This window comes from Dermochelys coriacea, chromosome 5 (genome assembly GCF_009764565.3).
Source record: "Dermochelys coriacea isolate rDerCor1 chromosome 5, rDerCor1.pri.v4, whole genome shotgun sequence".
Lineage (NCBI taxonomy): Eukaryota > Metazoa > Chordata > Testudines > Dermochelyidae > Dermochelys > Dermochelys coriacea.
The window spans coordinates 40,506,986-40,533,695 of NC_050072.1; the positions used below are offsets into that span (position 1 = coordinate 40,506,986).

At 41.0% G+C, this 26,710-nt stretch overlaps 1 protein-coding gene across 8 annotated transcripts in view; it reads left to right on the top strand.

Moving 5' to 3' along the window:
- The window catches only part of IPO11 (importin 11), a 277,976-nt gene that overhangs the window by 90,304 nt on the left and 160,962 nt on the right, over positions 1 to 26,710 (top strand). For all 8 annotated transcript variants that reach the window (XR_006281719.1, XM_038401357.2, XM_043515249.1 and 5 more), the window contains one exon: positions 11,731 to 11,857. Coding sequence is in view for 7 of the 8 variants with exons in the window: in XM_038401357.2 (XP_038257285.1) it covers positions 11,731 to 11,857 (127 nt within the window). In the remaining variant the exon portion in view is untranslated. The remainder of the gene's footprint in view (positions 1 to 11,730; positions 11,858 to 26,710) is intronic.

Genomic DNA, 26,710 nt, shown 5'->3' on the forward strand with positions numbered 1-26,710 from the left:
ACACTTAATTTGGTATGAATTTGCTAACCAGGAGGATATATTATCTATACACACTTATTTAAGCTATTATATAGATTAACATACATTTATTTAAGAAGAGTTTACTGCCATCAAAAGATGGTTTAACTCTCCAGAAAACTATGGTTCCAGCTTGCTTACCCAGTGACTTCCATTTCAAAACCATTTCAGTGGTTTGACTTTCTTTAAAACATTTGCATCAAACATGGACTGCTTGAATTTTATTTTTATTTAATTTAAATTATTTTAATAAATTATACTAAATGTAGGCCATAATAGAGGTTGTCATTTCAAATTTAATTTGATATTGGTTTTTATTTAAATAAAATTAAAATAGATAAAATCAATTTTAAAATACTAAAAGAAAATTGTCAATTTCTATCCAACCTGTAATGCAAATTTAATGTTGAGTTGTTAATCATATCATGTAAGATAGCGTGGAGATGATGTAGGATTAATTTTGGCAGTCAGAGAACAAGAGTCTGAATAGCAGCTTGAAAATTTTTTGGAATGTTTCTAGTAATGTCATCTTTAGAAGTTCTCCAAAAGTTTTAAATTCCCCGGAAGTTGGCCTCTTGCTGCTGTTTGCTGTCTGTCAGAAGGGAGTGTGTAATGGAGTAGGCTTTATCCTGTTGCCAAATAAGCACGCAGCTGCCTCCATGCTGAGCAGTGCTTTCTACACACCAACATCTGGACCCATGTCCATATAGGGACCATCACTTGATGAAGAAAGGGAGGTTCCTTAGTGTAACTAGATGTTCTTCTAGATGTGTGATCCTTATTTGGATTCTAATACCTGCCCTCCATCCCCTCTGCTGTGTACTCCATTACTTGCAGGTAAGAGGGATTCTGGAGTGGTATCAACTCGCATGCCCTCTTATAGTCTTGGACTCAGACACGGGGATGATGCATGTATGGATCATTGGACGCTAGTACAAAACAGTTCTGGCTCTGGTGCATGGTGCATATACGCACCCATGTCTGGAATCCTGATAGGGACCAAACATCTCGAACAACTTCCTGTTACAGTAAGTAACCTCCCCTTATGTGCTGTTATCCTCTTATGCACTTTGCCGAAGCATTTTAAAAGAGAATCAGGTTTAGTCTCCTTCAGCTGTTCTTCATCCATGAGCTGATCTCATGGGCCATCTTGGTGGCGGTCATATGTAGAGAAGGATAAATTCAGCTGTGTATCATCTGCATATCACTGGTGCTTGAGTCCACATCATCTGAGCAGTTCACCGAGTGGTTGCATAAAGATGTTAAAAAGAACCAAAGGAAGAATTGATCCTTGTGGAATTCCACAGATGAAGGTATTGTGGTGGTAATGTAGTTTCCTGTCACTACTCTTTGGGTGCATCCCTCCAGGAAGGACTCAAATTATTTTTGTGCATTATCCTGGACCCATGCAGTCTCTCTCAGGTGAGATGGCAGTCTCTCATGGTCAACAGTGTGGAACACTGCAGAGATTCAAGGTGGTGATGGCGAGCAGAGGAAAGTGTTTTAATGAATTTACAGTCAAGTTGCACTCTTCTTTGAGTGAAGGCTCACATCTGCAATTGGTCAGTTCAAACCATAGTCTAGGACAGTGGCTCTCAACCTTTCCAGACTACTGTCCCCCTTTTTGGAGTCTGATTTATCTTGCATACTCCCAAGTTTCACCTCACTTAAAAACTACTTGCTTACAAAATCAGACATAAAAATACAAAAGTGTCACAGCACACTATTACTGACAAATTGCTTACTTTCTCATTTTTACAATATAATTATTAAATAAATCAATTGGAATATAAATATTGTACTTGCATTTGTGTATATTATATAGAGTAGTATAAACAAGCCATTGTCTGTATGAAATTTTAGTTTGTACTGACTTTGCTAGTGCTTTTTCTGTAGCCTGTTGTAAAACTAGGGAAATATCTTGATGAGTTGATGTACCCCCGGAAGACATCTGCACACGTCATCCCCTCAGGGATACACATACCCCAGGTTGAGAATCACTGGTCTAGGAATACTCTTGGATTCCTCGTTGACAGTGAACTCTCACATCACAATGGCCATGAGCAGCATTTTCTATTTTTTGTCATCTTTGCTTGGCCAAAAGATTCCATCTCATCCTACCAGAGGAAGACCTAGCCTCAGTTATTCATGCCTTTGCCACCTCTTGCTGGACTACAGCAATACACTGTACTTGGACCTGTAACCTGCAGCACTTAGGATACTCCATTTACTACAAAATGCTGCAGAATGTTTCCTCAGCAACACAGGCTACTAGGAACACATCACATTTGTCCTCCACACTCTGCACTGGCTTTCCATAGAACTTCAAATCAAGTTTAAGGTGTCTTGGTCCTTATCTTCAGAAAGATCCATGGCCTGGCCTAGGATACCTAAAAGACTGTCAAAAGCTCTGGGACGAAGACCATAGTTAACAGCTTCACTCCTATGGCCAAATGTTATTCTCACCATAAGTGTAAAGCTCCTCTCTATGGGAAACAGAACATTCTCCTGGAGTGGTGTGAGGCTGTGGAATGAACGGCCTCAGGAAATATGGATTATTATAAACCATACTGCTTTCCACTCCAAATGCAAGGCGCATTTCTTTGACCTTGTGTTCTCTGATATAAACACATAGCAACAGATATATTTATTTAAAAAATAATAATAAAAATTTCCCTACCAAAAGGACTTATTTGCATATGCTTCTCCCTCTAGGGAGAAGGTGTAATAACAAACGTGACAGATGTTTAATGCTTAATGCACTACTTGAATGCACTCAGATACTATGATATTGGTATAAAAACCTATATGGAACAAAATAGTCAAGAAGCGTTTGTGTTTGTGTTACATCAGAGATCTGAACAATTTGGTAAAGACTTGGGTCTTCAATATAATAGCTGTTGCATTGATTACCAGGATCTCTATGGAGCTATTTGAGCTATTTACCTGAAGAAGAGCTCTGTGTAAGCTTGAAAGCGTATCTCTCTGACCAAGAAAAATTGGTCCAGCAAAAAATATTACCTCGTCCACCTTGTCTCTAATATTCTGGGACTAATACAGCTACAACACTGCTGCATATATTAAAATACCTATGCACTTGCCAGCTGACTGATCAGCTAGTGGGTATGTATTTTTGGATCTCTGCACTTTCCAAGTCAGAATTACTGGAGCGGGGAAGTTCTTTGTTTTGCAAACAGGTGACCCACTCATGCCAATGACTTTAGAAGGGGAGTGCCCCATTTTGATTCACCAAGAAATTCCTGACAAAGAGCCCTAAGGGGGAGGAACCAGCCTACCCACCAACTTCAAGAACTTGGAAGATGAGGAATCCTTTGCATCTGCCTTCTGCCATGGGTGCTGGCTTCTGACCATGTGATGTCACCGTTCCTCGTAAAGAGCCCCATGCTTTTTCCATCTCCTGATTGGCCACTCATGAGAAGGAGTCCTGATTGGATATCTACAAACAGGCAACCTGTAGCCAGCAAGAAAGTCCATTGCATTGACTTTAATCACCAGAGCCAAGACAATCTCTGGCCAAATTTTTATTAATGAGTGCATTCAAGGGGTAACCACATAAAATTTACCAAGGATTCTTTTCCAATACACTACCCCCGAAGTAAGCAATTGAACTTGACTTTGAAAGAAAATGTTAATTTAATTACTTAAATTAACAAAATAAAATGAATACACACATTCATGAGTACGTAATTAAGTTAAGTATATACAATTAAAAGTGAATAAAAGTAGTACAAGGCATTGATACTTAAAATCGACTGCTCATTACTTATGAAATTCTGAAAAATAAGACAATTGTAGCAAAAATCGATTAACTGGTAGAACAGAGAGACAAGGTGTGTGAGGTAATATCTTTTATTGGATTATCTTATTTTGGTGAAAGAGACAATCTTTTGAGCTGACATAGAATTCATCATGTCTGGGAAAGGTATTTAAAATGTCACAGCTAAATACAAGGTGAAACAGATAGTTTAGCATAAGTAGGTAATAAGTATTGTAAGAAACCATTCAAAATGAAGTGCCCATTTAACACCTGGAACACATGGAACACATGGAACAAAAAGGGGGGCTAGAGGCTTACAGATTATTGTAATAAGCCATAAATCCATAGTCTTTATTAAGTCCATACTTTCCAGTATCTAGCAAAGTTATGAATTTAAGCTCCCAGGCTCATCTTTTTGAAGGTGTTGTCCAAGTTTCCTTTGAGGCAAGGACTGATAGGTCAGCTATGGAGTGATCACTTTATGACAAGTATACACAATGGGTGATGTGGTGTTTTTGTCTTTTATGATTTTTCTGTGAGAGTTCATTCAAGAGCATAGGGATTGTATGGTTTCATCCACATAGTCATTATTGGAGCAGTGAGTGTACTTTATGAGGTACACCTTGTGTTGTGATAGGCATGTATAGGACCCATGAAAGGTGTACTATGGGGGGGTTGTTGATTATTGTAGCAGTGGAGATACGTCTACAGGTTTTGCATTTATTGTTCTGGCAGGATCTGTTGCCGCTTTGAGTTAGTGTGTCCTGGCTTTTGGGGAGCTTGCTTCTGATGATGAGCTTGGTGAGGTTAGGGGGTTGTTTGCAGGCCAGAAGAGGGAAAGATTTATTTCAGGATGTGGTCACTAATGAGTATGGATTACAATTGTTTAATGATACCCCATATGGGTTCTAGAGTGGGGTGATAGGTGACAACTAAGGTTGTGCAGTGGGAGGGCTTTTTCCCCCAATACTGAAGCAGTTTGTCTTGGAGTATTTGGGTAGTCCATTTCATGATGCAATCTACTTCTCTGATGGTGTGTCCTTGCTTGGTGAAGGTGGCCTTAAGTGTGTTAAGGTGTATATCCTGTACTTTCTTCTCAGAGCATATTCTTGTGGTATCTGAGTGCCTGGTTGTAGATAACAGATATCTTGGTGTGTTGGGGTGGTTATTGGATCTGAGAAGGGAAGTGTGGTGATCTGTGGGTTTCTTATATATAGTTATACATAGGGTTCCATTGTTGAAACTGATTGTGATGTCTGGGAAGTTGATGCTGATGTGGGAATATTCTAGCGTAGGGGTTCTCAAACTGAGGGTCGGGACCCCTCGGGGTCACGAGGTTATTACATGGGGGGTCATGAGCTGTCAGTTTGCACCCTAAACCCCGCTTTGCATCCAGCATTTATAATGGTTTTAATTTATAAGGGGGGTTACACTCAGAGGCTTGCTATATGAAAGGGGTCACCAGTACAAAAGTTTGAGAACTATTGTTTTAGAGAGAGTTCGATGGATGGATACCGGAAGTTGAAGTTGTGTGGAAATCTGTGAGGGAGTTTAGGGTGTCTATCCAGCGGATGAAAATAGCATCAATATATTTGAGGTATATATCACTGGTTTCATGGTGAATTTGTAGAAAGCATGTGGTTCATATGATAGAACTAGTAACATAGATGGGCAAAACTGCAAAAGCCATGAGACTCAACTCTTACGGTAAGTCAGTCAATTACTCCAGGACACTAAACATATCAAAGGGTATTTGTCTCCTGTTGAGGGAGGTTAATGGTTAAGCATCAATATCAATTTAATAAACACATAAATATAATCTCAAATAACCAAGGTTAATTGAATGAAGGTAACTAGATTAAAACACTATTACTGAATTTAATGTAAAAAATGTCTTAAATTAAAGAGAAACTATTTTGATGAAACTAGATAGACTGGATAGAACAATGTAATTGAAAGTAGTATCAACTTAAAAGCTAACAAAACCATTACTAGTTTTTATTTCTGTCTTAAAAATAGTATTCTAAGGGCTGAGCTTGATTCATAAGGCAAATTCAGTCATATAAGCACGACAGGTTGAAATTAAACAATGTTTAGTTACACATGCCCAGTTGAGGTGTTACTAGGACAACATGGAAAATCTAGGGTATAAGAATCACCTAATATAATCAACAATGCAGAGCCAGTGGGGTTAGCTCTGGTTTGATGGAACTAATAGGCTAAAATTTGGAAATGGTGGAAGATAGTAACAGAGGGCTTGTCTACCCTGCAATGTTGTTGACAAAACTTTTGTCTTTCATGGTACTTAAAAAAGCCCCTCCCCAGGTCTGAACCACGTCCCCTAACAGCTGCTGGCTTAACTGTGAAAGCAGCTTACACAAGTGTGCCTGTCTTTAACACTCAGATGCCCAACTCCCAGTGAGGTCCAAACCACAAATAAATCCTTTTTACCTTGTATAAAGCTTATACAGGGTAAACTCATAAATTGTTCACCCTCTATAACACTGATAGAGAGACATGAACAGCTGTTTGTCCCTCCAAGTATTAATGCATACTCTGGGTTAATTGATAAGTAAAAAGTGATTTTATTAAATACAAAAAGTAGGATTTAAGTCGTTCCAAGTAGTAATAGACAGAACTTACCATGTGAATTGGTGAACTTGGTGAATTACCAAGCAAAATAAAATAAAACTTGCAAGTCTATGTCTAATCAAACTGAATACAGATAAAATCCTCACAGTTCCAGTAATCTCTCTTTTACAGACTAGCCTCCTTTTAGTCTGGGTCCAGCAAGCACTCACACCCCCTGTAGTTACTGTCCTTTGTTCCAATTTGTCAGGTATCCTTGGTGGTGGAGAGGCTATCTCCTTAGCCAGCTGAAGACAAAATGGAGGGGTCTCCCACGGGCTTAAATAGACTCTCTCTCTCTTTCTCTCTCTCTCTCCTATGCAAAGTCCAGCTCCAAGATGGAGTTCTGGAGTCACCTGGGCAAGTCACATGTCCATGCATGACTCTCAGTTTTTTACAGGCAGAAGCCATTGGCCACATGGTATCTTGAGTGTCTCCAGGTAGACTTTTTATGTGGATTGGAGCATTCCAAGATGCATTGTTCCTTAAGTTCTTCTTGATTGGACACTTAACTTTGTGAATTCCTTTCTCCAGGAACTGACCAAATGCTCTACTAAGGTTATTTAGAAATCAAGCCAGTACACGGCCAATATTCATAACTTCGAATACAAAAATGATACATTCATACAAATAGGATTAATAGATTCAGTAGGTCATAACCTTTACATAGATATGTTACATGGCATATGTAGCATAGAACATATTTCAGTTATGTCATATATATTCATAAGTATGTTTCCATAAAGCCTTATGGGGGGCACTGTAACAGTAGTTTGTAAGTGAGGTTTGGGGTACGCAAGACAAATCAGACTTCTGAAAGGGGCACAGTAATCTGAACAGGTTGAGAGTCACTGTTACAAGAACCCAGAATTTTCTGGCAGACAGCTTCAGCAGGCACTTTGCCACTGACCATGAGTGGGAGTTACACAGCTCAGTGGTGAACAGCATCTTCACTCAGTGGGGAACACCTACCCGGGATCTATTCTTCTTCTAGACAAACAGGAAGTATATTTTATATTGTTCCAGGAGAGCTCAGGACCAGTTCTCCTGGGGGTGATGCTCTCCTGCTCCCTTTGACAGACCACTTGAACGTTGTCTTTCCTTCTATCCCACTGCTTCCTCAAGTATTGTGTAAGATTTGACAGGACAGAGAACAAGTTTTCTCATCATGTCCAAATGGCCCAGGCAGATCTGATTCCCAGGTCTGCATAAGTCAGCTTGGCCACTCATCAGCATTCATCCCTTTCCACACCTCCTGACTCAAGAGAATGGCAATGTCAAACATCCTGTCCCCGAAGGTCTTCACAGTTTGCTATTTGGATGGGTGTCGGACCTATAACCTTCCTGTTCTGAAACTGCTTAAGCTGTACTTACTAATAGTAGATATTTGCAAGGCAGCAAGGAGGAGTTCCATCCTCACATTCACAAGACATGACACCTTGGTCCAAGCCTCCTGTCCTGACACATTCGCTGAAACCTCAGTAGTACAGACAGCCATATCACCTGCATCCTTACACCCTCCTCTTATGTCAGTACTACTGGTCAGTCACCCACAGTGAAATATACGTAAGTTCCAGGCTTTGAAGAAGAAAAGGAAGTTACTTATGCTTTGTAATTGGAGCTCTTTGAGATGTATGGTCCCCATCTGTATTCCATTACCCACCCACCTGCAGGTGGATGCGAGGCTAGATGGCTCTGTGCACTGTCTCCCCCCACGGGTGCCACCCCCACAGCTCCTATTGGTCACAGTCCCCAGCCAATGGGAGCTGCAGAGCCAACACTGGGGTGGGGCGAGGACAGTATGCAGAACCGCCTAGTTGTGCCTCCTCCTAGCAGCAGCAGGCACACGGAACCGCCCAAGGTGAGTGCCACCTGGATCCAGTACCCCACACCTCCTCCTGTTCCTCAACCCCCTGTCCCGAGCCCCTTCCCGCACCCAAACTTCCTCCCACAGCCCGTGCCAGGCTCCCCCTCCCACACTCCAAACTTCTCGTGGCTGTTCCTCTGCCTAGGAGCCACAGGGACATGTCACTGCTTCCGGGATAGCCATGTGGAGCCAGGTAGGGAGCTTGCCAGCCCTGCGCCAACCAGGCTATAAACCAGACTGGTTTATATGCTGGTTTATAGAGCTTTCTGGTTGGTAAAGTGCCAGATAACACAGCTTTTACCTTATTATGAATTAGGGAATATTGTGAAATGATAACTTCAATTAATGTATTCCTTTACACATTGTAAAGAGGTGCATTAATGGTTGTGTGGGAAGATAGTATCTAATTTGCTCGAAGATAAGAAATTTTTCCCAAAACAGCTGTGGAGGTGTTTATTTTGGAGAATCTCAGCTTTAAGGTCTCACTTGCTGGCTAAGCTTTAATTTCATAGCTTCTTTATGTGGATCTTGACCTTTTTAACTAGAAGGAATTGCATGCACTGACACAGAGAAACCAAATTGCAGTATCATTTGTGTAGGTTTTTGTGTCACTTGTAAGAAGATGAATTAAAACATCTGTTTGTATATTAAGTATATTTTGAGACTTTTTGGTGTATTACATCTTATTTTATAAGTGTTTTAGTTTAATACATGCTTATTGAAAGTGTTAAATTGAAATCTAAACAGAAAAAGATAGGAAGAAGGAACAGGTCATTTTTTTAGTGTCTGGAATGCACAGGAATGTTAAGAGGCCTTAGTTTCTTCCCTTACAACCATACATTTTCACTTGAAGATATCAAGTTAACATTATGTACTTAAAAGGTCTGTTAGTTCAAGATACAGGAAAAGGATCATAAAACCATTTAAAGCAGCTCAGGATTCAACTGAAAATCACTTGGCTTAAAATCAGGCCCTTGTTAGATTTTGATGCAGGAGTGCATGATTCAAATTGGGAACTATTTCATGGTATCATTACCTTTATAACTTTTAAGTAAAAGAATATCAAAATTACATATTCAGGGGCCAAAATCATATCCTTTATGTGCCATATAGCCCTGTGCTAGAGATGAGATGGGAGGAGATTGTCCCCTAGCTGCCTGTAATGTGGGTAGCCTGCCTTAATTGGCACAAGAAATGTAGTTTCAAAACGAGCTTCTATTTGGGAGTGATTTGAACACCATAACCTAACCTACCCTCCTGCACAGCAAATCAGCCATTTCCCTGAAATATAAATGTATCACTTGACATTGAGATTGATAATGTCTTATTACTTTTAGCGCTCATGCTGAAAAAAGACTGCTGTCTTCTCAAATTATTAAATAAAGCTTATAAAGAATTGTTAGTGTATACCTGTTATGATTTAATCAACCTGTTAATTAGATTACTTTGGTTTGATAATACCCACTTTCTTAATTTTATTTGTTTACATAAATTATGGTCTGTTCATTTTCCTTACTTAGTTTAGCATATATATAATTGGAAATCTCTGTGGAGGGAATGTCATGTCCCCCACTCAGAGACAGGACTGATAACAATTGAGGCAGAAGAGATAGTGTTCTTTGATCTAGCTAGTGGTGTTCCATATAACTCCACCTGTTATGCTCACTGCACAAAAATGCTACATTATTTGTCAGTTAATATTTCTTTATAGCATACCTAAGAAAACCTAAAAAGCAAAGCAAATAAAAGTTAATGCTCCTAACTCTGCATGAGTAGGGATCCTAGCATTTCAGCACTTTCTTCTTCAAACCTGAGAGTTGGTAGTCACACACTGTGCCTTCTTCACAGTCCTATGTACAGAGTGGAGACCTGTTCTTACAACGGATAATCGGTAGCATCAAATGACTGCTCCAATCCTTGTTTAGATAGTATAGCCCCCAGTGCATGTAAGTATAATTAATGCTGATTGTAGAAGAGCTTCCCACACCTGTAGTGCTGCGGCAAAGTAATTTTATTGCCTCATTAGCAGGTCAAAATCTTCTAACAAGGTATTCCTTAGGCTTTCCTTCTGCTCACTGCCTTAGTAGTTGTAGGCTATGTCTATACTTAAAACGCTACAGTGGCCCAGCTGCAGCTATGTCACTTTTCAGAGTAGCAGCCGTGTTAGTCTGTATTCGCAAAAAGAAAAGGAGTACTTGTGGCATCTTAGCGACTAACAAATTTATTTGAGCATAAACTTTCGTGAGCTACAGCTCACTTCATCGGATGCATTATCCGATGAAGTGAGCTGTAGCTCACGAAAGCTTATGCTCAAATAGCTATGTCACTGTAGCATTTCAGTGTAGAGACCTATTACAGCGACGGGAAATAATCCATGGCTTCTGTCCATCTAGTACTGTCTACACCAGATTTTTCACACTCCTGAGGCACGTAGCTGTGCTTATGTAACTTTTCAGTGTAAACCAGCCCTGAGGGTAGACCATGAGTGCTGGCAGTGGGATCCATGTTTCAATGTTGCTGTAAGCTGCAGGTTCTGAGGCAAGCATCTCAGTGCTGTGACCTCTGTCAAGGGGTTTTCTTAAGGCAGAAGGCCCTGGAATCCTCTAATCAGGCCTTCAGGTGCTTCTTCCTAACTTCATATCTAGTGCCAATGAGCTCTCAAAATGAGTTATACCTTTGGCTCTGACTGAATCAGGGAGATCAAGTGACCCTCTGGTTACCCTGGCGGGCATTATAAAAATGCTGATCTCTTTCTAAAAGGGCGGGAAGGAGGAATAGGGGGGCCTACAAAGGGAGAGACTCCTGGGTTATAATTAACCCTAGCAGACAACATGATAATAAAGGGGTAGTTTTATTTTTAAATATATTGTCATTGATTTATTGTATGCAGAGTAGATTCTCTCTCTAATGGAACCTGGTAAATATAAAGCTGAGCTTTATATAAAATAAATAGAAGTCTTAAATTATTTCCTTGTAAGCTTTGTGGAAGATGTTGGTATGAAGGAAGGACTTGAATGCGGAAAGGTGGTGGTCTTGCATTCCAGTAAAAGAAGGGCACTAGCATGTTTGGCTGTGATCTGAAAGAAAACACTGAGATAGTTTGGGAGAAGAGTATGAATAAGGTTTTTTTGGATGATATCCTTGGCAGAGCAGAGGGGGCATGGAAAAACAAGGGGCACAGTGAAACAATGTAATAAGACAAGGCCGATAAATAAGGAAGGGCAGTTTTCTCAACGAAAATGGTGCCTGCTAGTGAGGCAGTTTGACTTCAGAACTTTAAAGGTATAGTTCTCACCAGTCATGTTTAAGGAAAGATGTGAAAAATGGATTTGTTGGACATTGTCTTCCAGTATTCTTCTAAAACAGTTTTTTTTAATACAGAAGTTTAAGAAACAAGGATAGTAAGACTCTAGTACAATAATTCTTTTTTGTTTTAAAGGTATAAGTCAATACGCCGGCGAGTAATTTGGCTGATCGGACAATGGATTTCTGTAAAATTCAAATCTGACTTGAGACCAATGTTATATGAGGCAATTCGTAACTTGCTTCAAGACCAAGACTTAGTGGTATGTATACATAAAAATAACTATTTTTAACAAATATTTTGGATTATGTTTCATTTATTTCTTACCTACATTTAGATGAAAAGTTTTAATTCCCTACACTTTGGTATTGAACAGTATATACTTCAGGAGCAAAATTATCTTGTCAGGGAGATCTCTGGTGTATCTCTTCTTTCCCTAAAAATATCTGCCCAAGGCAAGGCATTGGATTTCATTTTGAATCCTGCCTAGAAGTTGTGGGAAAAGTTTCCAAATCCGCACTTCTCTGACTTATTCATAGCCTGTTTTCAAGCATGGCTAATTCCCATCTTGTATTAATTATACGCATCTCTCTCTCCTGCTAAGTAGCTAATCAATATACATGCGTTTTGTGATTGTTGAGGCACACCTATTTTGTACTTCAGTGAACCTGTTTGGTTCACAAATTGTTTGACAAACACACTGTAATACTAGTTACATAGAGTTGTGTGGTATTATTCATACCTTCTGGTACAGTGTTCTGCTACACAACTGTGTTTTTTACAAACACTACCTTGAGAGATGGTATTGCTACAGAGAAGGCTACATAGCTAGTTCACAGTGTATTACTGTATCACTTCTTGGATTATGGCTTTCACTGAGTTTTCTGCAAATTAATTGAAAATATAGTGGTGTTTGTGATGGAGAGTTTGATAAATTGTATACATAACTTGTCTCATGTCTTCAATGAGCTACCAGCTTTGAAAGTACACAAATGTCTTTAAAAATGGTGCTTTTTCTTAAAAATACTAGAAGGTAGCAATTTGCTCTAGAAAAATTAGTTTGATAACTCACATCTTTGATCAGTCTTCTACCGTTATATTGTTACTATTTAAGTCATTCATTTGTGAGAAGTTTAATAGGAACAGGTAGATCAGAATGTTTGATAAATAAACATCATGTAGTGCTGGAATCTTTATTGAATATCTGTATTCACTGTAATGTAGTTGTTTCATTACCAATGTTATGCTGTAATTGAAGGCTGTAAGTTAAAACATTGCAGGTTTTTTCCCATTTTCTAACATGATGGTTACAGGGCTAGCTGCGCCTTTGTCCCTTTCTTTGACTGTCTGAGTTCAGCCTCTCAGGTGTTATGCCTCATGCCCTTACCTTTTCTGGGGAGGAGTCTGCAGTTCTCCTAGTCTTAGACAGGGTCTCCAGGCTACAGCCCCGTGTGCACCAACTGTGATTGCTCAGCCAGCCTGACTGGGTTCAGTCCCAGAAATTCATCAGGGTACTGTGACCAGTGGTTAACACCAGACAGCGTTCTTAAGATTGTTTAATCTTAATGGTAGGAACACAGCAAAGCATAAGGGAAAAAAAGGATTATAACACAATGAAAGGTCTACATGCAGAGCTACTTTAGCTGAAGTACTAGGTACACTTATCTTACCTCTGGAGTCTGGTTCACCTTAACTCAATATCCCAGTCTTCTCTCTTCAGGTAGGGTCTCTCTTTAAGTCCAGCCAAGTTCTTTGTTTTCTCCTGTGTCCCTTGAGCCTGGTCAGACTGGTTTGACCAGCTCCCAAGGGTAATGAACTTCAAAACGATGGTTTGTGCATTGTCTCAAGTATTTTATGAGCAGCTGGTTTCCCGAACCATTATGGTTCTTCCTGCACAGGTGTAGCCAATTCCTGTCTGAATTAACTCTTTATACTCAGACAGTAAATAACAATAACTATCGGACAAACATAACATATACTCAAAAATTATTGTAGCAGAAATTATTCACAACTGACAGAAACTGCTTGCAATGAAATTCTGATGTTCACTGAATCCACTCTATTGCTTTTTTTTTCTTCAGCAGCAGTGCCCTTCACACTAGATTTCCAGGTTTCTATTTAAGGGAGATATTCCTGTCACATTCTGGGGTGCAATCCAGACCAATAAGGGGTTGTCACTACTGTCTCACAACTTTGGGTGCTTCACAATGCCCTGCTGTTGTAGTCCCAACCTGGGCTGCTCACAAACAGCCAAACTCAGGTCAGATCCTGAGTGTCTATGTATAGTTGCAGTCCTGGCCTACCAGCCAATCAGCAACACACCAGTTACAGTGGCTTCCACCAGCCTTGGTTACTGCTTTCAGGACATCCTCAACACACTCTCAGTCCCAAACTTTCCAAAAACGTGTTCTGCACTGTCCAGCCCTTTCTTCAACCGTTCAGATATTATGATCTGTTGCCCCTTTAAGGAGACAATATTCCGCAGTTTGCTACTTTAACTGGAGTTACAAAACAGTTCAATTTAAGCACAGCACTGGATTGTCTTATTAAAGATAAAAACAAGTTTATTAACAAATAAAATAGGATTTTAAATGAATTCAAGTATGAGATTAAGTTAAAAGTGATTACAAGCAAATAAAAGTGAAAACACGGCTAAAAGTCTAAAACTTCATCTGGCAAATTTTGGTTCAAGGCTTTGTTTAAAATGGCTTTCTCACCCACAATCTTGCAGCAAGATAGCGACTTACTCTTTCGTTGGTCTGGATTTCTCCCAGAGGCCCAAAAGGGCTCATGCCTTTGTCATCTTAGGTGAAAGAGAGTGAAATTGGGGTTCTCTGCCCCTTTCTGTTATAGTCCAGTGAATCTTTTAAGTGGATTTTTCTGATGGTTACCCTTCAAAGTAAAGTTTATTCAAGCAGTATAGAAGGCAACATGGAGTCTGGTGATATAGGAGTCTCCATGCTCTTTCTTTTACCATGTGTGTTTTCTGAAATCCAAATTGTTCTGTTTCCTGCCATCTCCTCCCCCGCTGTCTCGAGAACCATGTTTACTACTTCTGGTTAAACTGAGGTAAACACACCTTCCTTTATTTAAGGAATAAATAAATAAACAACTTTTATCTAGGCAGGGCTGTATGGTTTTGAACATATGCTAGTAACATCATATGGGGGGAATTCATAACTTGTTGCTATATACATTTCACTGTGATATTCTTCACCAGTCAGTTATTAGTTTTCAAATGATACCTCACAAGGCATATTTTGTACAAAGATTATTACAGTAGTGTGTAAGGTGTAAATTACAGGGATGCTTTCAGTCAGTTCCCCACGCAGATTAGTTGGTAGTAGATTAGATTATTGTTTTAAATGCTGTCTTTATTTTTGAATTCCTTTTATTCTGATTAGCAGACTTTATTGGGACCATTTCTCTTCTAGTCATCTCCCACTAATGGAGGATCCTAAAGGTATAAAAGAGCAAGTGGCCCCAAATTCCCTTAAGTTCCTTTGATTAGCTCAGGGAAATGCAAAGAGTCTACAGCTAGACTGGTGGAAAAGCTGCATGCCAATCCAGGTCTCCCACTGTACAAGGACATTTTCAGTTACCCCAGAGCACAACTCACATTGAGGCAGCCATTGTGGTCTCAACTGCCAGATAAAAATCTGTCAGCAGCAACGTTATGGTGCATTGACTGGTCACCTAAAGACTTTTAGAATTGTTTCCTTGTTGCTGATCTGACTGTTCAGCCACTTGGATTTGACCTGCCATGTCACCTTTGGCGATCAGGTTCCGAACTGGCCAAGGAATATTCACATCCAACGTCTACTCATGGGGGTTGTATGATGATCCACATAATCATTTTGGCCTCCATCAGTCAATGGTGCATGTTGTTGACGAGTGTCAACTGACAAGATTTCATGGTGGCCTAAGGGCCCTTCACTGTTCTGATGAAGCTGCTGTTGGGTGGCTCAGCAAGCACTGCAAATGCTAGAATTTAGAAAGTTGCTTTCCTGTCCCATCTATAAAAGGTTAGATTGAATTGCAGGATTCATAATAACAGAATTGAACTGAGTAGGCCTATCACTTGTATGTTATGTATATTTAATATGTATCCATTGCTTTCATCACTACATTCCTCTGTTAAACACTCTAATTCTTCATTTTAATGAATGTGTCCCCTTTTACCATATCTGATATGTGCTATGTAATTGCATCTGATCAGTATATTGTAGATTAGTTGGGTATATGGGAATTTCTCTGGTTAGAGAAATATTTTTTTGCTTTGTAGAGCAGGTGCAGTAAAACCACTGTGCACAACTTCTCAGGATGGACAAAAAAATAGTTGCTTAAGAAAAGTAGTGTTCGACGGAAGGTGGATTACATTTATTGCAAAAATATTTGGGGAAGGTTTGGTTTCATCTCAAGTAGGTATTTTAGAATTACAACAACTTAAATAGCCTTGCTTTATATTATGTCTCATTTGCTAGTTATTCTAGATAACTGTCAAGAAGTAATTATTCAACTGTGAATAATTAATTACTTTGAGTGGCCTCTGTATACTCATGTCACCATCCCATTTTCCAGCCTAGTGTCGTGCTCAATTTCCATCTCTTTCAGGCCACTAACCTGTTTGTATTTCATCATTCTCACCATTGCCAGGTGTTCACCTTTCCAGGAGATATCAAAGTATAGTAAATTAAGTTCAGATGCAGTATCTAAAGGGATGCCTTTGTCATAGAATTTTGCAAAGCTGCTTTTGAAGCAGTATATGGGCTTTAATTTTATCTCTCATCTGAGATCTGATCTGAGACAGTGAAATCAGTCATTTCTAATCCTCTTGACCTGCCATCCAGTGCTGATGCTCATTTTGGCAGGTCTACAGTCCTTGCCTTGCTTAAAATGCCTTTTACTGGGCATTATGGTGCTTGCTAACCTCCCACAAGCCTCACTGTGTAGAGGCCACTTAAAGAAAGAGAAGTTACATGCCATTAACTCTTGTTCCTCCAGAATCTTGAGCTAGCATATTCACACTCTTTGCTCACCTTCCCCGCTTCTCCAGAGCTTTAGGAGAATCCCTGAGTTAGTGGAAGGAACTTAAGGGCATATGGGGCCATTTGCTTTTTTATACCCTCAGCCCTCCATGAGCAGGAGCTGACTAGAAGGGAAATGCCCCAATAGACTCTATTCATCAGAAGATTGCAGTGGCTTGCAGTACAGACACCTTAACCTCAGAAGTATGGATATAGAGAAGCAACATTCTTGAAGAACAACACTTACTATAAGTAATTTTCTTTCTTATCCCTACATCTAGCTACCAAGAATAAACCACTAAAATATTTTAAGTATCTTAAATATAATAAAGAGCAATTAACAGTTCACTAGGAAGCTGTTAAAAGAACAGGATACTTATTTCACCTTAGAGACTAACAAATTTATTTGAGCATAAACTTTCATGGGCTACAGCCCACTTCATCAGATGCATAGAATGGAACATACAGTAAGAAGATATGTGTGTATATATATACACACACACACATACAGAGAACATAAAAAAGTGGAGTAAGAGTAATTAATTAAGATGAGCTATTATCAGCAGGAGAAAAAAACTTTTGTAGTGATAATCAAGATGGGCCATTTAGACAGTTGATAAGAAGGAATAAGGATACTTAACATGGGGAAATAGATTCAATATGTGTAATGACCCAGCCATTCCCGGTCTCTCTTCAAACGCAAGTTAATAGTATCTAGTTTGCATATTAATTCAAGCTGTTGTCATTGACAGTCTGATGTGGACTGGGGTCAGAGAATTAGGCTCCTATTTGAATATGTAAGAAAGCTTTAGCTTTAAAATTTGTAAGTAAGATTTATTTTTATTCCCTTTTTGGTTTACAGTTAAACCATCTTAAAATTGCTTATTTAAAATGATCTAATCTTACAACAGTTTTGGAAATTTCTGCTTTTCAATGTGTTTTTTCAATGGAATGCATTCTTTGTCTTAACTCACATCACCAGTATTGGCAGTTTCCACTGAAATACTATTTACATCACTCTTAAATTAGTTAGTAATGAAATAGTGACAGGTATGAAAAAAAGTCTTATTTCAGCAATATATACAATGATGTTTAAGGCATTGGTAGACTGAAGGGAGTCAGACTTGATATTGAAGAAATGAGAACAGACTGAAGGTGTGGGGGAGTTGTTCAAGGCCTTGAATGTTAGGATTAGATGCTTGCACAGTAAATTTTTAATAATTGTTTAAACAGATCTCAGGATGGCTTTAAAAAAAGAAAAGTGTTGTTGTTTCCTCACTTGTATGTGGAATTTTAGATCATATACATAAAAGTGGTGACTTCTGGCTCCTGGGTACCGATATAGCCAAGACTCTGAGATTAGCAGCTAAGATGAATGAAAACCTTGTTTCAGTTTTGGTGTTCTAGGCAAATAAAATGTGTTTAATTTTTTTCATTAAAAACTCGGAAATAAGTCAAAAACTTTGTTTATAGAAAATTAATGGTGCAAAGCATTCAAGCCAGGAAATGCAATAGTTAAGATTTCACATGATTACATACGATCATTTCCAAAGGTCTCCTCTCTTCCAGCATGAATCGTGAATGCTATAGTGAATGAAACATATATTTTTAATTTACTTCATTAGAACAGATTTGAAGAGAAGGTGCACACACATCATCTGCAATTTGTCAATACTTTAAAAACTTCTATGCAAACTGAAGTTATTAAATTGTTAAAATATTTATCATGAATTATCACTGTTAAATGAATATTTTTGAATTGAGGGCCAAATTTATGTAAATCCGTTGACACCCCATCCCCTGCATGCCCTCATTTATCAATGTGGACACTTCATGCCAACTCCATTGCTAAGAGTAGACTCTAAACCCACTGTATTTAAACCGTGTCCTCCCTGAGATGATCTGATGCCCTTAATTAATGTACACAGCAGATGCCTCTTCTGCCTCAAGGAGGAATATATTCCTGATAGGTGTTCCATCTACTGCTGCTCCTCATACTGGACCCAGAAATTTTGAGATACAAGAGTCAAACTAAACCTCTTGGAGCAATCCCTGGAGATCACATCTGATTCTGGAGAGGAGTTGTCCTTCAAACTGGGGCCAAGGAGATTATATTTGATAAGTGCCCTAGCTGCTAGTCACCCTGCCTTGTCTCCAGCAAGGAGCAGAAAGCTAAGAATGCCAAGACTATTGGCACTGTTGCCAGGATCCCCAGTGCTGTGACCACATCAACCTTGGCACCATCTCCCAAGCAGAGGCCCTCAGTGCTGTCCTCTTCAGATGCTGAATGATGCTCCCATACTGCAAGAAAACACAATTTAGAACAGGTCAACATGACCATTACTCAAGGAGTTGAGGGCCAGAGTTAAACCCTCTAAATCCTGTACAATGTTGAGGGATGGTAGCAAGCCACTATTCATGAAGAAGGCTTGAGAACCTGTGGCACTAATACCAACAACCGTGCTGAGATACTCCTTGGTACTGATTCTGGAATGACCACTAAGCCATTTCTGATACAGAGGTACACTTTAGAGGATCCACTTTTACAACTCCTCTTGCCATCAGAACTGATATCGTATGTACTGGCACCAACAACATCGGCGCTGGAACTACATCCAGCTGCATTGCTGTTTCTGGAAAGGTACTTGTGGTTTGTGACCCCAAGTTGTTCTTCTATCTCACTTCAAGCATGGAACCCTCTCCTGAGAGATGGTTATCTCAGAAGAACTCCATCATAGGCTCCTGATGCATTAAGTCCCAGAGTGGAGCCCCTTCATATGTCCCAAGAGGCAGTCCCAGTCTTCATTGGCTTTGGTAGGTAGAGCACCTTCATCGAAACTGGAGGAGTTCTGGTGAAGAAGCAAAGGTGGGTTGAGAGAGACTTAAGTTACCTTCTGCCTGCCTGCCAAAAGAATCCCTCTCCTCCCTGGTGAAGCTGTCACATTGGCCCTGACACCGGCCATCGATGATTTTCATGCCTTTGAAGAACTTCTCTAAAGAATAGCTAAAGTCTTGGCCATTGAGGCAATGGTGATCCAAGAGATTATGCACAAGCTGTTTGATAACCTTAGCTCCTCGGTGCCGAGAAGTCTTATTTTTCCAATCAGTGAGGATATATTGGACCTAGGGAAGGGGCTATGCCATGCCCTGGCCTCTCTTCCCCAGCTTCAAAGGGAGTAGAAAAGCGCTACCAAGTCCCACGTATGAACTTTGAGCAGTTCTACATGTATCCAACACCAGGGTCTCTCTTGTCATTTCTGCGGTCTAAGAGACCAGGTCCACCGAGAGGACTCCAAAAGACAAGGATTCCAAGAAACTGGACCTCTTTAGTCAAAAGGCCTATTAATCAGCATCCTATAATTCAGCATTGCAAACTGCCAGACCCTGTTCACAAAATACAGTTTTTTAATGTGGGAAAGGATGACATCTTTCCTCTCTTAGCTCCTGCTGGAATGCAGGGAGGAATTGAGAGACACCTTCAAGGAAGGGCAGGTGTGAGGCAAAAAAAAGAGCAGTAGTGGTAGTAATGGACATGTCTGATGCAGCCATTCAGTCCATGACTACCACAGCAGTCAAAATGCTCTGGGCTTCCTTGTAACAGGAGTCTGGAATCCCAAAACAGGTCTAGCTGACAATTGAGGTTGTACTCTTTGAGGGCCTGGATCCTATTCAACATCTGAATGGATGAGGCACTCCATGCCCTTATTAATTCGAGGGTGACCCTTAGATCCCAGGGAATTTACACTCTCATGCCATACCATAAACCTTTCTGGTAACAGCCACCTCAAAGACTGAGACCACCATCTTATTTCCATGGTCGCTAACTGGAATAGCCACTCAGAAAGAGACCATGCTTCTCTATGAGATATCTGTCTTTATGGTCATCCTCCATCATGCATCAGCCTCCCTCCCAGAGGCAGCAGGTTTGATGAGATCGTCAAGAGCCATGTGAGAACTATCTCAGAGCTGACCTTCAGAAACCTCACCCATTTCCATCTGGTGTTGTTGAAGATTTTGGTTGACAAATGGGTGCTGGACATCATTGTCTATGGCAACTCCATACAGTTTTTTTCCTTGCCCCCTGCCTATCCCTTTCCCCATCCCTCTTTGAGGATCCTTCTAATAACAACTTATTACCAAAAAAGGTAGCCTTGTTGCTTCAACTAGGAGCAGTAGAAGATGTTTCTCAAGAGTACAAGGGGAGAAAGTCTTTGCCAATATTTTCTTATTCCAAAGAAGAAAGGGGATCTGTGTCCTATCCTAGACATGAAGACTGAACAAATATGTACCCTCAGATTCACATTTACTTCCATTATCTGATCGCTTCAGGCTGAGGATTTATTTGAATCTCGTGACATGCAGGATGTGTATTGTCACATTGCCATCTACCTGGCCCATAGTAATCACCTGAGATTTACTGTGGGGCCAACCATTACCAGCACAAGGCACTGTCTTTTGAATTCTGCAGGTACTGATTATCTTTACAAAATGCCTTGTCATGGTAGTGGCGGCATACCTAAGGAAACATCCACACCTGGCAGTATATAGACAGACTGATAAAAGGCAGAACACATTGGGAAACTCTGACAACCCTTGACTATGTCCTCTCTCTGTTCACATGGTGGGGCTTCCTGGTGAACTATGAGAAATTGTCTTTTCCTATCACAGACGATGGAGTTCATAGAGGTCAGGATAGATTCTATGACAGCAAACCCATGCTTACCATATGGCAGATTCCTTTCACTTCAGTCGTTACTGAAACCATACTATCACAGCTAGCTATGATGATGTGGATTTACCTCACGCTATTAGGTCATATGTATTCCTCCTGGTCTTATAGCACTCAGATATTGATAGACAATAAATCGATTGATGTACTACATAAACAAGGTGGTGCCTGTTCTTCCCTTGCCCCCCACCCCCCAATTGCAAGGACACATTCAAGCTATGAAGCTAGTGTTCTCTCCATGGTATAACGCTAATCTTGAACTTCCCAGGCACCAGCAAAAACTTGGTCGACTTTCTCAGCAGACACTTCATCAGTAGACACAAGTGGTCACTGCTGAAATCAATCACCAAGTTATTATTCCACCAGTGGGGCAATCCAGTGATGGACTACTGCTATTTTGGCTAGCACCTGCCCTTCCTTGAGGGTGTGTCTCAGTTCTTCTTCGAGTAGTGTCCTTATGGGTGCTCCACTGTAGGTTTGTGTGTGCCCTACGCATCTAATCAGAGATTTTTTGGTAGCAGTGTCCCGTTGAGCCCGCACATGTGCCCTCCCTCCCTCGTGGTCTGCCTCAAGGCTATTTAGCACTGCACAGGTGAACCCCCATCACTTCCTTCTCAACCGCCTTTGGCCTCAGATGGAATGAGCAGTTATCCCTTCCTTATCTGTGTCATTAGCATAAGTAGTGTTTTGTTTTGTTACCTGTATTCTCCTTAAAAGTAGTTAGGTTAGTGTTTCTTTATTTTATTCTATTCCTTTGGGTTAAAAAAAATAAAATAAAAAGAGAGAGAGAAAAAAAAGAACTTCAGTATTCTGTCCTGTCTGGAGGCATTCCTCCACCCCTCCTCCCCAGCATCTAGTAGACTCATGATTTTTTTTGGCACCTTAGAGACTAACAAATTTATTAGAGCATAAGCTTTCGTGAGCTACAGCTCACTTCATCGGATGCATTTGGTGGAAGAAACAGAGGAGAGATTTATATACACACACACAGAGAACATGAAACAATGGGTTTATCATACACACTGTAAGGAGAGTTATCACTTAAGATAAGCCATCACCAGCAGCGGGGGGGGGGGGGGAAGGAGGAAAACCTTTCATGGTGACAAGCAAGGTAGGCTATTTCCAGCAATTAACAACAATATCTGAGGAACGGTGGGGGGGGAGATATAACATGGGGAAATAGTTTTACTTTGTGTAATGACTCATCCATTCCCAGTCTCTATTCAAGCCTAAGTTAATTGTATCCAGTTTGCAAATTAATTCCAATTCAGCAGTCTCTCGTTGGAGTCTGTTTTTGAAGCTTTTTTGTTGAAGGATAGCCACTCTCAGGTCTGTAATCGAGTGACCAGAGAGATTGAAGTGTTCTCCAACTGGTTTTTGAATGTTATAATTCTTGACGTCTGATTTGTGTCCATTCATTCTTTTACGTAGAGACTGTCCAGTTTGGCCAATGTACATGGCAGAGGGGCATTGCTGGCACATGGCATATATCACATTGGTAGATGCGCAGGTGAACGAGTCTCTGATAGTGTGGCTGATGTGATTAGGCCCTATGATGGTATCCCCTGAATAGATATGTGGACAGAGTTGGCAACGGGCTTTGTTGCAAGGATAGGTTCCTGGGTTAGTGGTTCTGTTGTGTGGTGTGTGGTTGCTGGTGAGTATTTGCTTCAGATTGGGGGGCTGTCTGTAAGCAAGGACTGGTCTGTCTCCCAAGATCTGAGAGAGCCATCTGAGAGAGACACTTGAGGGGCTTCCACAGTCATGCTGAGGCAACGGTAGCACCCCCTAAAGAGAGGGAACAATTATTGTACCATCTCTAAAAGAGCGGCACAGAGAAACCCTTTGGTACCAGGTGAAACAAAATTCCCCCCAGGAAGTATTCTGCACCTTCCCAACCATCGATACTGACAACATACTACAGATACTCCTTTGAGGTACCACATGAGCCTATGGTAACACACGTGCTCTGATACTCTGGAGACCTGTGGCCTCAGTACCCAGGGAGAGACAATTACCGTACCATCTCTAAAATAGTGGCACCAACAAACTTTCTGTACTGGGCAAAACAAAATTCTCATTTAGGGAGTGCTCTGCCCAGCTATCGGTACTGACAACATACCACGTACACTCCTTTGTGGTACCAAATGAACCCATGGTACTGCATGAGCTCTGATACCCTGGAGACCTGATGATTGGGGAAGAACCGCAATCCCCATTACTTGGTACCAGGATCTTGGTATCGAGCACATCCAGAATCATTCTTGGCACCGTCCTGTATACTTCCAATACCCCAGTCAGCACCACCCTTACCCACTGAAGAATCTGACGCTGGCCAGGAGGAGATCATTTCCCTGGCCCCTCATTGTAGCCCACTGTCACACTACAAGAGTCCTCCCCAATTCCATCAAGCCAACCTACAATCGTGGTAGAGGCCCCCTGAGGTAAGCCCACCGCCCATGCCCGCCTTCCTCCCTTTCCCCCCCCAAGGCCATATTGTAATTCTTGGGTGACACATACACACACATGTCGAGACCATCCCCAGTGTCTCTCAGGGAGAGTCCACCAGATGCTTTGATACGGCCTAGCTGGCCAGAACACCTAAGCCAGGGCAAGAGGAAGCTTTTTCAGAACAGGAAAAAGAACCTGAAGAGGAAGCTCCCACTCCAGCACACTTCTCCTCATCGCTCCCAGATGAGGCTGTGCTGTCCACCCATCATCACTAAGTGAAGATTTTAAGAACTTTCTGGATCTTACCAAGAGGGCTGCAGACGAGCTGCAGATTCCCGTGCAGGAGGTGGAAGATACATATCACAAATTGGTGGAAATTCTGCATACCACCTACTCATCTAGAATTGTCCTCCCAATTAATGAGGCGGTTCTAGATCCTACCAAAGTCATCTGGCAGACACCAGCCTCCATCACATTATCCAGCAACAGAGTGTAAAAAACAAACCAAAAAACAAAAACAAAAAAATACCCAAATCTCTACCCAAAGAGACAGACTTTGTTTTCAACATCTGCAACCCAGCTCCATCATAGTGGATGTGGTTAATGCATGAAGAAAGCAACATGATGCCAAGTCAACTCCATACAATCAGGCTTGGCAAGATGGTGTATTTGTCGACAACATTACTGTTGAGAGTCATAAATTACCAAACTGTCATGGTCAAATACAGTTTTATTAATTATGTGAAACCCAATGTATTTCTGGAATATTACTGGAAACACAAAAAGAACAGATTCAGATCGTTCTTAGAAACAGTCAGTTAATAGCCAGACTGGTTGCAGAGATAGCTGTCTGCCCAGTCTCCATGACAGTGGTACTGAGGTGTGTGTGTGTGTTTTGTTTGTTTTGCTACACCTCTCTAGATTGCTCAGTCTGTGACATCTCAAACTGCCTCTTATAAGCACTGTTGATGAGCAGGTCGAGAGCCTGAACAAGATACCTTACAGCATCAGCTGCCATCTATACACCTGTCACGCCACTCAGAAGTCACATTGCCCTACTTCACAGCAGTTAGGACCAGCTCTAAAGCAAGGAGATTGCTTTCTAGCCGTGAACCTGTAGGGTGCCTACTTCCATATCTCAATACAACCATCGTACAGCAGATTTCCTACTGCTCACCTTTGGGGCAGGATTATTTTCAGTACAGACTGCTCCACACAGGGTATTTTCAACGGTTCTCTTCATTGTAGCAGCATACTAACCCCAGTACAGTGACTGGACTCTATCAGCAACAACCTTAATGCAGTACAAGCGAGAGCGTTCCCCTCGCTACCCACATTCACCACCCTGGGAAACATATCTCCCTAATACACTGGGAGATCACCTACACAACCACAAGGTTCAACACAAATGGCCTTCCACAGAAATGATCTTGCATATCACTCTTTTGGGGCTAAGGGCTATCAGGAGTGCCTGTGCACACTTTCTGCCTTTCATCAAAAACAACACACAAAGGTCATGATGGACTTTAATGTGACCTGTATGTTTGATATAAATTGCCAAGGAGTTCCCAGATCTCCCTCCCTCTACAAGACAGCACTCAAACTTTGGAATTGATGCACCCATCACAATGTGGTCATCTCAGCTGTCTATCTACCAGGGATACAGAACATGACAGCCAGAAGTCTCAGTTGGAATTTTCTCATGACAATGAGTGTGTATTGAATTCAGAGGTGCTTCAAGATATGTCCACCCTTTGGGGGACCCTGACTATGGATCTCTTCACTACTTAACGGAACAAGAAAGGTCCTTGCTACTGCTCCAGGGCTGGCCTGGGGAAACATTCACTGGGAGTTGCCCTTATCTTCCCATGGGACAGGGCCCACTAGTATGGTCTTTTCCCAGTTTCCTACGCTGTCCAAGATTCTGTTGAAAATTCAGCGAGACCAGTCGAGAATTATTCTGATGGCCCCTCTTGACCATGACAAGTCTGGCTCCCTTACCTGGCAATATGACCTCCTGTTTCTGTTCAGCCCATCCCTCACAAGCTCTCTTAAAACAATTGGCTGACCCTTCACCCCAATCCGCAGGTCCTCCGCGTCCAGGCTTGGGTCCTTCTTAGTTCCAAGGCTTAGAGACAACACAACCAAAAATTGACCACTCAACATACTTATCTACAAACTGGAAACGACTCCAAGTTTGTGTCATTCCAAACACACAGACCCAACCTCATCTTTCCTCCCTCTGATTTTGCACTACATTTTAAACTCTCACTCAGTCCCTTGAGGTACATCTTGTGGCGAAAACGGCTTCCTACTTGGTGTTTGCTCACCCACAAATGTGTAAATTCTTTAAGGGCATTAGGAATCTCTTCCCGCATGTGACACCACCCATTCTAGCCTGGGACTTTAACCTAGTTCTCAGCGTTTTGACTAGACCTCCCTCTGACTCCAGGGCAACTTGTTCTCTCTTACATCTGTCCATGAAGACAGCATTTCTAATTGCCATTACCTCAGCTAGGCACATAGGAGAAATAGCGGCCCTGATGGCACATCCATTGTTCACGGCCTTTTTTTTTTTTTTTTAATAGACAAAGTACTTCTAAGGCCATATTCCAAGTTTCTCCCTACTTTCTCTGCACTTTCCATATGAATCAACAGATCCATCTTCCTGTTTTTTCCCAAACCACATTGTGACAACTGGGAGACAATTGTGCATATGCTAGATATTAGAAGGACATTAGCATTCTATTTGGACAGGACTAAGGACTTCAGGAAATCCCCATAACTCTTCCTTTTGTCCACAGAAAGATCGAAAAGCTCTGTGATAATCGGCTCAAAAACTATCCAAATGGGTCTCTAGTTTCATTAATCACTTATCAAGGGTGCAACTTGTTTCTGTCCAGAGTAC